At 37.5% G+C, this 14,424-nt stretch overlaps 2 protein-coding genes across 3 annotated transcripts; one reads left to right on the forward strand and one right to left on the reverse strand.

Moving 5' to 3' along the window:
* On the reverse strand, positions 233 to 880 carry LOC109847096. The gene has a single exon (XM_020416341.1). It carries the CDS (start codon positions 878 to 880, stop codon positions 233 to 235), a length of 648 nt encoding a protein of 215 aa, XP_020271930.1.
* LOC109849511 (heavy metal-associated isoprenylated plant protein 5-like) lies at positions 6,134 to 7,724 on the forward strand. 2 transcript variants are annotated; one of them, XM_020419359.1, is made up of 3 exons: positions 6,134 to 6,320; positions 6,435 to 6,565; positions 6,651 to 7,724. In XM_020419359.1, the coding sequence occupies exons 2-3, from the start codon at positions 6,511 to 6,513 to the stop codon at positions 7,394 to 7,396; spliced, it is 801 nt and encodes a 266-aa protein (XP_020274948.1). In that variant the 5' UTR covers positions 6,134 to 6,320; positions 6,435 to 6,510; the 3' UTR covers positions 7,397 to 7,724. The 2 variants fall into 2 exon arrangements, with proteins under 2 accessions (XP_020274948.1, XP_020274947.1); XM_020419358.1 differs by having other exon boundaries at positions 6,481 to 6,565.

A 14,424-nucleotide genomic window follows, 5' to 3' on the forward strand; every position in this document is an offset into this window, starting at 1 on the left:
CTTTATCCTTGATTTTTCCGTAACGTGCAATAAATTGAGTAAATCTTGTAGTTTCATCTGCTACCATATCAACTTCTGGTGTTGGTGCTTCCCTCACTTCTTGAATTGGTGCATAAAGGTCACGTTCATCCTCGATTATCATATTGTGCATAATAATGCATGCAGTCATTATGTCATGTAATACATGTTTTTTTCAAAAACGTGCTGATCCTGCCACAATTGCAAATCGTGATTAGAGAACTCCGAACGCACGTTCTACATCTTTTCTACATACTTCCTGTTTCATGGCAAAATATTTTTTCTTTCTACCTTGTGGCTGTTGGATTGTTTGTACAATAGTAGCCCATTTTGGATATATACCATCAGCTAAATAATAATCCATATTATACTCTTTTCCTTGAATAACATATTGAGCGGGAGGAGCAATACCTTGAGCTAGGTTAGAGAAAAAATTAGATGACTCCAGCACATTGATATCATTATTGGTGCCTGGCATACCAAAATATGCGTGCCATATCCAAAGATCATAATCTGCCACAGCTTCAAGGATAATAGTTGGTGACCCACTACGTCCTGTGTATTGCCCAGACCATGTTGTTGGACAATTTTTCCATTTCCAATGCATACAATCAAGACTTCCTAACATTCCTGAAAAACCATGTTTTTTACCAATATAGAATAGCCTAGCAATATCGTTAGCGTTAGGTGTTCGTAGATACCGCTCTGCGAATATCTCCACCATAGCACGACAAAATCTTGTCATACTTTCAATTGTTGTTAACTCACCTATTTTAACGTATTCGTTCGTAGCATCAGCTGGTAGACCGTATGCCAACATGTGGAAAACAGCTGTTACTTTCTGTAATGGTGATAATCCCATTCTACTAAGTCCATCACTTCGTCGTTGGAAATAATGGTCATGATCTTTCACTGCATCAACAATACGAATGAGCAAACTTCTTGACTCCGATATCGACGACGAAACATATCTTCTCCAAAACGTGGATTATCGACAAAGTAATCTATGACCAAATTCTGATGCGCAGTTTCTCGATCGCGGTTAATCACTGCATAACCGAGAGTCGAGCCACCATGGATCGGTTGGTAGTTTTGTTAACGTAAATTGTTAGCGATGATCATGTTGTTGTTGATGTACTCACAAATTACTTCTTCGGTTTCATCAATCTCTGCAATGATATTGGTCAGAAAATTATCATCATCCGAAGATGAAGATGATGATAAATATGATGGACCTCCAACATCGAAATTCATTTTTGGAGTAAGAAAAGAATGATTGAGGTATGCAGAAATAGAGAATAATAATTTTAACACAACAACGAATAATTGTGTGGATGTACCTAATCTAGTATGCTATTTATAAAACTTTGCTGAGCTGTGTATACGTTGGACAATGTGTAAAGCTGACCAGTTTTCAAAAAAATGATTCCCACTCGTACAAAGCTTTCACACAATTCAAAGAAAGCTGACCTGTGTATACGTTGGACAATGTGTAAAGCTGATCAGTTTTTAAAAAATAATTCCCACTCGTACAAAGCTTTCACACAATTCAAGGAAAGCTGAGCTGTGTATACGTTGGACAATGTGTAAAGCTGATTAGTTTTCAAAAAATGATTCCCACCGACAACGTTGGACAATGTGTAAAGCTGATCAGTTTGTCCACAACGATTCAATTTCAAATGTTGACCACCGACAAATTCAAATTCAAACAAAAAAAACAAATTTGGATTGGCTATAAATAACATTCACGGTTTCTACTTCAAACCACCCAATTCGAAGTATTTCTTCAAAGTATTTCTAATCTCCAAACCAACCGCTTTTTACAAAAGAAAAGTCTGTTCGATCATCTGGATACACTATTACTGAAGATGTGCTCCTTTGTCAAGTATTCTTGGATATTTCTCAAGACCCTATTATCGGTAGAAACCAGTCTCGAGATGCATTTTGGTCTCGTGTGGAGGACAAATACAATGAACTTCGAGATCAGCATTTTGAGATGCGTACGAGCCGATCAATTCGTTCTCGAATGGAAATCATAAGTAATGAAGTAAGGAAATTGAATGCGTGCTTGAGACAAGTAGAGAATCTGAATCCAAGTGGTGCTTCAGATGAAGATATTGTAAGTATTTTATTAATTATCATTTAAAATTTATTATTATTGTTGAAAAACATAACTTGATGTTCATTACAATTTGCAGTTAGTTCGAGCAAAGATGTTATTTATGCAAGAACCAAAGTACAAAAAAGGTTTCAAATTTGATCATGTCTGGAATATGGTTAAAAATTTCGAAAAATTTAAAGATGATGTTCCCACAGCAAGACAAGTTGGTCGAAGACAACCCCAAAGTGTGAACTTCGACTCGTCACAATTAGATAATCCCACTCCGGAATCTCCTATATCAACATCTCCTGGACTGTCATCATTTACTCCATCTGAACGACCTATTGGGGTAAAAAAAAGCCAAATTGAAAAGAAAAAATGATGATCATGAGTCAAGCGTAGTGGAATCCATCGAGACCTCCAACAACCGACTTATAGACAGGTTAGACAAGGCGAGCTTGGACATGCAAGTAGCATTTGATATCGAACGAGAAAAGATAGCTATGAAAAAAGATAGAGATGAATGGAAAATTATAATAAAAGATTTGAATTCCATTGCTGATCCAAACGTGTATTAGGATTGCTCTTTATATTTCATGGGACTTTACTTAATGTCTAGATTTTAATATTATAATTAATAATAATGTCTTTTAAATTTTAGCATTATTTTTATTTTTAAAAAATAATTTATTTTGTCCAAATTATACAATTGGGGTAAAATTATAAAATTTAAATATTATTGGGGTTGTTTTATACATTTAATAAAACAATTGGGGTCAAATTGTAAATACATAAAAGTATGAGGTAAAAAAAATTTGAAAAAAAAATAAATGAACAGTAATGCGGTGATGAACAGCGCGACGCCATAGGCGTCGCGCTGTTCTTCACCGTTAAAATGGCGCCCAAAATGACGCTGGGTTGGAGACCTCTCGTAGCGGCAAAATCCAGTTTTGCCTCAAAATGGTGCTCGGTTGGAGATGGTCTTACAACTGTGTCTTTCTTTCCAGGTCAACGGTCTGTCATTTAATCATTTCAATAACTGTATTTCTGCAACGGGATCTGCAGATTCAACACTATCAGATGAGAGCTACAATTATATTTAGTGAGTTGCTCCATTACAATTTATTTATTTATTTGTTTGTTTGTTTTTAAAATATATGAATTGTTCACATGTTTACTTTATAAGAGGAGAACTATTACAAATTGAACAGACAAGCAATGGAATTTAAGCAGCTGAACATCCGTGTTTGTGAAGCCTTTGAGAAAGGGTAGGATATCACAAGCAATGGAGTAGATGATAGAAGAATGTAAAAAGATTATAAATATATCTCATTTCGTTCCAATTGTAAATAAATATATAAATAGAAAATTAGTTATTATCTATGTAAATAATTTATGTATCGCTCTTGTATTTTGGTGAATGTATTATTTGAATATAATTGGATTTTATATTAGAATATAATTAGATTGTGTTGGATATGAATGTGATTTGGTGTTGTGCAATATTGTGCATTGTACATGTGAGATTATATGCCGTGCAAAGTAGATTCTTAAAAAAAAAAACTATTGTAGCATCCTAGACAGAAATTCCGTCTTAGATAGAAATTTCGTCTAGGATGACATCCTAGATGGAATTTCCGTCTATGATGTTTATGTGTTATCCTAGACGGAATTTCCGTCTATCCTAGATGGAAATTTCTGTCTAGAATTATCTTAGACGGTTATCTTTTCCGTCTAGAAATATTCTAGATGGAATTTTGTTCCGTCTAGGATGTGTTTCCGTCTAGAATGGTTTTTCTAGACGGAATTCCATCTAGAATGCCGCATTCTCGACTAAAACTTACTAGACCAACATCCTAGACAGAATTCTGTTAGGGATATTCAATTTAGACGGAAATCTAGCTTTATTCAATATGATCCTCTACTCTGGTGTAGGACAATACTGTGATATCAAAAAATATAAATAATTGTACAATCAGACAAAATATAAAACGCTAATGCATCCCATCTATTCCAGATATATAAGTAAGAGGCAGGGATGACACAATCGATCCCAAATATGAACAACAGACGTAGTCGATTATTCTAATGTCCAGAGTCCCAAAATACTGTAATCAATGATGGAAGTGGGTCCTGACCGATTTATCATCAATATGGGATCAATAACAAAGGTTATCGAAGTTTCTCCATTTGACCATGGACAAGGGCGTCACATAAATATTGATTCATTTTCACACAAAGCTAAGTCTTGACAGTAAAATGTTGAAAATATCTCAAAAAGTTTCCACCCATACCACCAATTAATATCCCACATTTTCCATAAAGTTTCTCCACCAGCGAAGGACGATCATCCTGTGAAGTTGTCCTAAGCCAGTGTGAACTGTGCATTGTCCTAAAAAGGAAAGCACCTTTTGAGTCTTATCGATCGCTAAAATCTTCAAGGAGCTGGCTATGTCGCTATCTATCGCGGAAGGCCCATACCCAGAAAAGGAAAGCTCTTGCAATAACGGATGTAGAAGATGGGAGCTTACGTACTTTGGGGTTGACATGGTTCCCAAATGATTCACTGGCCAATGACAGGCGATCAAATACAGACAGAACAGTCATTCTTTCAGAGTCCCACCGCACTTCAATTGGCATCTAATTACCTCCTCTGTTGGAGAAAGGACTTTGTGCTCACATATCCTTTTCATCTCTCAGGAATCACAATTGGATGTTTTTGGGTTAATTGCACATACAACTCTTGTTGGTTGGTCACTTATTACTCTTTTTTTTTTGCGCAATTAGAGACTTTGATATTCTAATATAATTATCCCTTCATTATTTTGTATATGTACATCTGTATATGTTCAATACCTATAGGAAAATACAGATTTCTCTGTAACACACTATAATATTGGATACCTATCTGCAATATATTGGTAACATGTGCTACCCACACGGAAAGTATAAATAACATATATATAAGTTTGTTTGGACATTAGGAAGTCTAAATGCTGACGAAAAAGATTATTGACGATAAGGGACTAACCCTTGTTATACATGTATAAAGTGTATCTACAAGTACCCCATTCTAGAGAAATTACATGCCTAAGTTCCAGTGTTTGATTAAGAATATATAATAAAACAATTACGTATAGAGAGATGTAGAGACTCATATAGTATGATCCCTAATGGAAAATAAATAGATGAAAGCATAATACATTTAATTACTAATGGTAGCAACAAATTGTGTGCTCAATCTAAGCAATATCTAAGATGAATATACGTCAATAGTTCACCATCTCATTCGTATAGTTAGACTGGACTGGATTACAATACAGAGAAGATTCATGAAATATCTATAAAAAGCAAAATCACACATTTTCTTAGATAAGCCACAACCACCCTGCGAATCAAGGAACACTTTTTTTTTTTAAATGTAACCTCATAATAATTCATTTCATGTTTTAGGCTTTTATCATCATGTGTTCTTGTACTTGCTAACTAACAAGGGCACTTCATTAAGATTCTTAGACATCAAGATGCATCCTAGATGAAGTGGATACAGAAATAGAACAACCTGAGACTGAGATGCGCATAGAAGCCCGTAGGTGCTTGTTTTCCTCCTTGTATACAGGTAAGGGAATCTTAAACGTAGAGGAACAAATATTACAAGATACATAATGAGGGAGAAAAATATCTTCCATGCACATCTCTCACGGGACCTCTCTTGTCCTATAACAAGAGCCATATTTCTCTTTCTCCTCTCTGGATGGGATTCTTGATTAATGGATATCCTTCATCAAAAGTACCTCTACTCTTTTTCTACCACAAAAACCACTTTAATTTTCCTCTGGTCGGCTGGGATATTCTCATCACGCTTTTTATCATAGCCCCAGCAAAAACATAAAGTAAGTTCCCTTGATTAAAATGCAAAGCTCCAAAACTTAGATACTGACTTAAAGAGTTAAAGTAGAGGAGAATAGAAGAGATGGCTTCTTTCAAGGGACCTCCCCCCATCATGTTTTTCACCTCCATGCGCCCAAAGATTCCTTTTGTGCCCATTCAACTTTTGGCTCCATAAATATTCCATTCCTCCGAGTACAAATTAACGCGCAGGCTTTTGTTCTCAGTTCGTCCCTCGGCAAGCTTCTAAGAACCTTAAGGAATTTGCACGCGCGGTCTATTTCCTGATCAGGAAATGGCTGCGGACATGGAGGTATGTTAAACTAATCTTTTATCTGAAAATTTTTTGGGTCAACTACATAAATCCTATTCTTTCATATTTAACTTATGTTGAGCACTTGCCTTCTTTCAAATTTTTTGATCGTAGAAAATAAGATTCTATCAACTAACAAGACATTGGTGTGCTAAAACAGAAAGCTCGAGTAACTGAACTGCATGTCAGAATGGACTGCAATGGCTGCGTTCAGAGAATCAAGAAAGCAATCAGCAGCATCGAAGGTAACCTAGCTCTAGCCTCTGAAAAAAATCAAAATCTCTCCTTCACCCAAACCGTTCCCAAAACCCCTATCTCTGAATCCTACAGGTGTACACAATGTCTACGTTGATCGTCCTCAACAGAAGTTGACGGTTGTAGGGCAAGCTGCACCTGAAACCCTCGTGCAAGCAATCAAGAAGACGAGGAAGATAGCAACCATAAGTTCCCACACCGAGCCTAGCGCTTCTGATCCACCACCAAGCACCGAACCGGAAGCAAAACAAGATAATAACCCACAGTCGTCAACTGATGCTCCTCCGGTGGAGCCGACTACTGATCCCCCAAAAGAGCCCCCACCCCAAGAAAACTCGGCCCCTGATCAGAGCTCTAAACCATCACAAGAAGATCAAGAAGCGAGCAAGAGTGAGGCTAAAGATGTAGAGCAAGTCCATATGATGCACCACTACCCCCATGGCCGTGTTATTAGAGAACATTGGAACGACTACCCTCCTATGGGTCACCAGATTGGGCACGAGGCCCCTTACTATGTCACTCACAGTTATAATAACTATAGGCCATCGCCTCATGTGACGGAGTATGGCTATCTCCGGGCTCCTGCAGAAGATGTGAGATACCGCAGTGTGGAACCTAATGGCGGCGGATACTATCAGAACCCGGTAGATGATGGGTACTACCAGAATAGGCTAGATGAAGGGTATTATCACAACCGAGGAGGTGATGAGTATTATCAGAACCGAGGAGGCGATGGGTATTATCAGAACCAGGGTAGCGATGGAAACCAGGTCTCGTCTATGTTCAGTGATGAGAACCCTAACGCATGCAGGATAGCATAGGTTGTGTTGTGCTTGTCAGCTGCTCCTACATTTGGAACGAACAGAACGAGAGTGTTAATTTCAGAACATACTCAACCAATGCAGTCACTCTTTTGTCACCTGTGATTGTATGATCATCTCTTCTTTCGCTTGAGTAGATGATCGACGACTCACAGCAACGTGGTCCCTTGATTCAATATGCAAAATTAGTCTTTTTCTTCTTTTGATATCTTTCTTTTCATGTGTATCGGTATTTATTTTTGTGGTTAATAAATTCTCTGAACATCTTGTTGTGGAGACTCAAACAAAAAAGTATCGGCTGTAAATGTGTAATGATCGAGAGACAAGATAATGATGCGTAGTTTTGGCATCTGGCAGTAATAAACAATAAATATGTGGAGTTGGAGGAAAGAGAATAAGATTCTTAGCTTGCAGATAGGGAAGAATTTTTCGTGCACTCCACTACATCTAACAATTGCTAATCTGTCATTTTTCTCCTTAAGAATCCAATAAAGTAACTATATTATCGAAGCATTCCTTGGATATGAAAGAAACTTATAAGACTTGAGTTTGCTTTCTAAAAATTGAAATGAAACACATGGTCTTCAAATTTTATTTAGTACGTCACACTTATTTTATATCACTACAAAATACTTAGTAAGTTACAACTTTTATAATGGCATCCAACAACGTTATGATGTTATTCGAGGCAACAACATTTTCAAAAAATGTTGGAATGGGAACTGTGGGCATCAACGTTTTGTTGAAAACGTCAGCACTGCACAAAAAATCGTTGCAGAACTTAGAATGGGTTAGGCTAACATATAGCACTTTTGAAATCAATGAGTGTTGCAAGGCCCACAGCTTACACATTTTTTTAAGGCTACACTTGGTCGTCGACTTGCACTGATGATTTAAACAATTAGTTACTAGGTAGTTTACTCTTTTAAAGCACTGAAAATCTAATTACTTACACCATATGGGTCTAAAAAGGGGATGAGCCTTTTAGAGGGGATGATGAATTCCCATAGTTTTAATTAGACAAAAACGTTGGCAAAATTCCCAATGTTTTCTCTAAAAACATTGGTACATACCAACATTTGAAACAAATGCAGACAGTTAAGGGTTGTTGTCTCCAATGTTTTATGTAGCGTATATGGATGATGCTCATCATTGCAAAAGTCACATGCTGCTGAGAAAATATTGAATAGAATTCTCCAGAATAAAAAAAAGGAGAATCTTACCAAAGTTTGAGAGCTTCTAGTAAATTTCACAGCATTCATAAAGCTGATGGTGAACAAGGAACAGAAGGTACCACCACAACATTTTCTGCAACATTTACTTCAGTTAGAAGCCAGGCATGAACATGGTAAAGAAATTCAGATGCCAACTAAATATTGCAACCAATATGAACTTAGGAAAGATGTCTAAAAGAACTCGGTGAAATTAAACAGTTTGAACCTATACAGATCGATCAAAGTAGTAACATGTAAAGACCTGCCAATGAAATGGTAGCAAAGTACTAGCTCTCAGAAAGAAAAATTCAAAAAGAATTCACAGAAACATTTGAGCATACAAGGAATGCTGAAACAGCAAGCAAAATCAACAAAATAACATAAGAAATAAAAATTAATAGTATTTCTTTTGCAATTCACTAATAATTCATGAATGACTGGAAGCCAACACAAACTTGCCAGGAAAAATATATGTTCAGCATGCCCATCAACATTGCAGCATCGATTGAGCTCTATACCATCACATCAATACTAGCAAAATAAACATATAACAATAGAAATGATTCGACTGTAAAAAATGAGGTGTAGTATAAATTAATTGATTAAATATAAAACTAACATCTCATTTTAATTAAAATTTCAATTAAACAAGTAATATACTTGCAAAAAAACGCTGATTGAAGATAATCATCAACAAACTTAGATGATAGAAAAGTCAATCCATGCCAGTTTTACATGATACGAAACCATTTAGTTTGCAAAATCTCACCAGTACTGGTACCATCTCAGCCCACTAATCGTATGTTGCATTCTGCAATCGGTTAGAAATTTAATCAGAAACAGTAAGTCTAAAACAAAATTTATTTGATAATTTCTTCTTTTTAGTTTAGTGTGGCATGAATAATTTGAAGCTAAATAATTATATTTTAGAAGACGGGCCGGGGTACAATCATGTAGTCATGTTGCACTAGAAAGTCAAGTGGCGCCTTTGTGCAAGCACTCCAACAGGTCTGTTGCTAGCGGTAAGGTACCCATGTCGACCCATTTTTCTTAGCGGGTCTGAGCCGCACTCACCCAACAAGCAGACCCGCATCACAAATCCGTCTCAGTTATCCTTCAATCTCTACAAGATCCTTGCTCCCTCCCAAGGATGAGCTGATGACAGGACTGATGATGTGCGCAGCGGAATAGAAAACACAAACAAGATAGGAGAACAAATCAACAACCAAAACAAGAACCACACAAGCAAGACACCAAATTTACGTGGTTCAGCAATGTGCCTACGTCCACGGAGCAAAGAGGGGATAGATTTCACTAATAAAGAGAGAGTGTGTGCAAATAGAGATTACAGTCACTCAATAATCTCACAAATATAACCCAAAATCAAAACTCTCAAGTCCCTCACAAATTCTCCCACTTAAAGTGCTCAAAAGGCTGCTAATACTCTCCTTAAGACACTCTAAAAATGTGTTTGTATTTATACAAACACCCAATCCCAAACCAAACAAGAAACAAAAAATAGCCCAGAAACCCGTTATCAGTTGACTGATCAGATCATCAGTCGATTGAACGAACTCATCAGTCGACTGATCACCTATCAGTCGACTGAGCAGAAAAGAAATCACAATTCCAAGGTATTTCATGAGTCAACTCATCAATTCATGAGTCGACTCATGACAGACATGAGTCGACTTACGACTGGCTTGAGTCGACTCATGACACTAAAAACAGGTTTTTCTGGGTTTTTCCTTAATTCTTCACCTCGGCAAAGTTTCCAATAAAACTGAGCCGACCCGATACCAAACATCCCACTTGTTACGTCCAATACGAAGTGGACTCAATCCACAACAATAGACTCAATCCACAATAAGTCGGGAACCCAAATGAGAACTCTAACAATCTTCATCATGTCAATATCAACTCATCAAGCTGGCTGCATCAAACTGACTGCCTATGTATCCTCTTGCCCAAGGAATCAAGTCTTACATAGTTTACCCAAATGGCCTCTAAAGGCCATCAACAATGAAGAATGTTCAACAACTCCAAACAATGTCTAAATTTCACCCCAATGATAACTTTGGTCAACACATCTGTCGGATTGTCCTTTGTGTGCATCTTCTCTAATATAATGTCTCCATCATCCAATACATGCATCTCGCACAAAATAGAATCAGATATCAATGTGCTTTTTTCAGGCATGATACACCTAGTTCTTTGCCAAATAAATAGCTGACATACTATTATACTTTACCCTGATGGTATCCTGTGCAATCCCTAAGTCATTCAATAACCCCGTAACCACAAAGATTCCTTCACAGCTTCAATCAACGCCATATACTCTACCTCCGTAGTAAAAAGAGCCAATGTATACTAAAGTGTACATCTTTAACACACCGGTGCTCCTGTTAGTGTAAACACATATCCAATAGTAGACCGACGCTTGTCAAGATCCCTAGCATAATCAGAATCCACATATCCAACACAATCCTGCTCATTTCTTCCATTCTTCTCAAACACCAAACTAACATCCACGGTACCTTTGATATACCGTAGGATCCACTTCACGACCTCCCAATGACCCTTCCTGGGGTCGTGCATGTACCTAGACACCATGCTCATGGCCTGTGACAAATATGGTCTTGTACACACCATTGTATACATCAAACTACCCACAACATTAGCATAAAGAACTTTGGACATGTATTCACGGTCCTTAACTAAAACAGGTGACATCTTAACTAATAGATTAAAGTGGGAAGCTAATGGAGTACTCACCATCTTAACATTGCCATCAAAACTGAATTTCTTCAGCATCTTCTGCAAGTATATCCTCTGAGTTAACTTTAACCTCCCCTTCACCCTGTCTCTCTCAATTTTCATACCCAATATCTTCTTTGCTTATCTAAGATCCTTCATCTCAAATTCGGATGACAACTCCTTTTTTAACTTCCTAATAGCTGAAGAATTCCTGGAAGCAATGAGCATATCGTCAACATATAACAATAAATAAATATACTCATCATCTCGTAGCTTTTGCATGTACACACACGAGTGATATAGGCTTCTCATGTACCCTTGGTCAATCATAAAACGGTCGAATCTCTTGTATCATTGTCACGGTAATTGCTTCAATCCATAAAGAGATTTTTCAGTTTACATACCAAATCATCCTTACCTGTAGCTTTAAAACCCATTGGTTGTGGTATATAGATCTCCTCTTCTAAATCTTCATGTGGAAAGGTTGTTTTTACATCCATTTGGACCAAATCCAAATCCAGCAGTGTTACCAATGCTATAGTATTCTTATTGACGAATGCTTTATAACAGGTGAGAATACCTCTTTGTAATCAATGCCATCAAGTTGGGCATACCCTTTGGCAACCAATCTGGCTTTGTATCGAATGTCCCCATAAGAAGATCCTTCTTTCTTTGCATACACTCACTTGCATCATCCAATTGCTTTCTTGCCATTTGGTAATTTTGTAAGTTTTTAAGTTTTATTTTTCTGAAGAGAATGCATCTCCTCCTCCATAGCTTTCCTCCACCTGATTGAATCAAAGCTTAATTATGCTTCCTTATATGTAGAAGAAACCAAATCATCAATGACCTCTACTGACAAAGCATATGCAATCATCACATCATCATATCTAGCCGGCCGACGAAAGATTCTTCTTGGTCTATTAGCTACAATAGACTCCTGAGCATGACCCTATGACCTTGTTCCTGAGTTCCAACCTTAGCTGTATCCTCCACCTGCTCATCTGTCTTATCATCTCCTCCTAGTGTCATCTCTGTAGGAACTTCAATGGATATGGTGTTATTTGAAGTCAGTGGAGTCACATCATCCTCCACCACCTGTGATACCCCACTAGTCTGGCCTTCCTTCACCTGCTGAGGAATCAGAGGCCTCGTCATGTAAGCCTCATCAAAAGTAACATCTCTGCTAATGATCATCTTCTAGTCTTCTGGATCCCATAATTTGAAGCATTTAACTCCATCTCTAAAATCCACAAAGATTGCTTTTCTAGCCCTCAGATTCAATTTCCCATCATTCACATGATAGTAAGCTGGACACCTAAATATTCGAATCAAATCATAATCACTAGCCACTGAACCAGACCATACCTCTATCAAAGCCTTTCCATGTATCATAGTGCACGACAACCTATTCACGAGATGGCTTGCATAAACCAACACCTTGGTCCAAAAGGATCTAGCTAATCCACTCTGTAAGAGCATACAACGCACCTTCTCCAGCAAAGTACGGTTCAATCTCTTGGTCATCCCGTTTTGTTGCGGTATCTTCATAACTATGAAATGACACCTAATACCATGATCCAGGAAAAACTATAAAAATGGATCACTCTTGTACTCACCACCATTATCAGAACGGAGTAATTTTACCTTTCTATAAAGATATCCAGAACCTCATGTTTATGCTTCATGGTATATACTCAATTCTTCCTAGAATAATCATCAATGAAAGTAACAAAATAATTGGCCCCATCAAGAGATGTGTTCTTGAAAGAACCCCAAACATTTGTATGAACATAATCTAATATACCTTGGGTGTTATGAATTGTGGTGCCGAATTCACTTTTGTCTTCTTCCCAAGTATGCAATATTCACATAATTCCATCTTGCGGGTCTTTGCACCCTTTAATAGCCCCTGTTTTGCCAATGTCTGCAGGGACTTATCACCAGTGTGTCCCAATCTCATATGTCATAAGCCGGTAGTATCATCCTCTGTGGTAATAGAAGCTGTCAGACCCTCTGTTACTGTCTTTCCCTTCAAGTAGTAAAGATTATTTTCTCTGATACCTCTTATCACCACCATGGACCCCTTTGTGACCTTCAAAGTTATATTTTCCAAGATCACCCTATAACCTGATGCGTCCAAAGTTTCAAGTGAAATGATATTCTTTGTCAATTGAGGAACGAATCTTATTTCCTTCAACTTCCTAGTCACATTGTCACACATCCTGATTCGAATTGTTCCAATACCACCAATGGGACATACGTGATCATTTCCCATTAACACGACATCCCCCCTCTCCAACTCCTCAAAGTTAGAGAACCAATAACTCGTAGAAAATATGGTATGTAGTGTCTGTAACATTCCTCTGTAGAGTCTACATAATAAACTGATGGTAATGTTGGGTATAAATAGCCTAAAGAATTTAAATCTGAATTGTCACCACTAACTTTATATTACACCTCTGAAGTATGTCCGACTTTTCCCTTATTCTTCCCGGCTCTATCTCTTAACTTTGGGCATTCATTTTTCCAATGTCCATCCTCTTTGCAAAAGCACATTGATTCCTACCCACACTTCTATGGCCACCTCTTTGTTTCGATTTTGAGCGATTAAATGGACGACGGTTTGGACTACGGCCTCTCACTGCCAACTCATCTCCCGATGCCTTCTTGCAGGGTTCACCATCACTCTTTCTCAACTCATTCACTAATGCTGAGGTCACCTCTTTATAACTGACAGTGGTTCTAACATTAATCATCGTAAGGATAAAGGTATTATAATCATCCTCTGGCAATGAACATAGCAACAATATCGCCTTGTCTTCATCCTCTACCATGATATCCACATTGGCCATATCCGATAGTAACTTTGTGAAGTTATTAACATGAACTCTAATGAAAACTCTCCTTTTCATCTTGAATTGGTAAAACCTCTTTTTTAAATGAAGCCTATTCTCAATGCTCTTCGCAAGTATTTATTATTGAGTGGTTCCCACAACCATTTCGCCAATGTTTCATTCATGACATCATAAATCAAATCCAGCGTCAAACATGATT

The sequence above is a fragment of the Asparagus officinalis genome, chromosome 7 (assembly GCF_001876935.1).
Source record: "Asparagus officinalis chromosome 7, Aspof.V1, whole genome shotgun sequence".
Lineage (NCBI taxonomy): Eukaryota > Viridiplantae > Streptophyta > Magnoliopsida > Asparagales > Asparagaceae > Asparagus > Asparagus officinalis.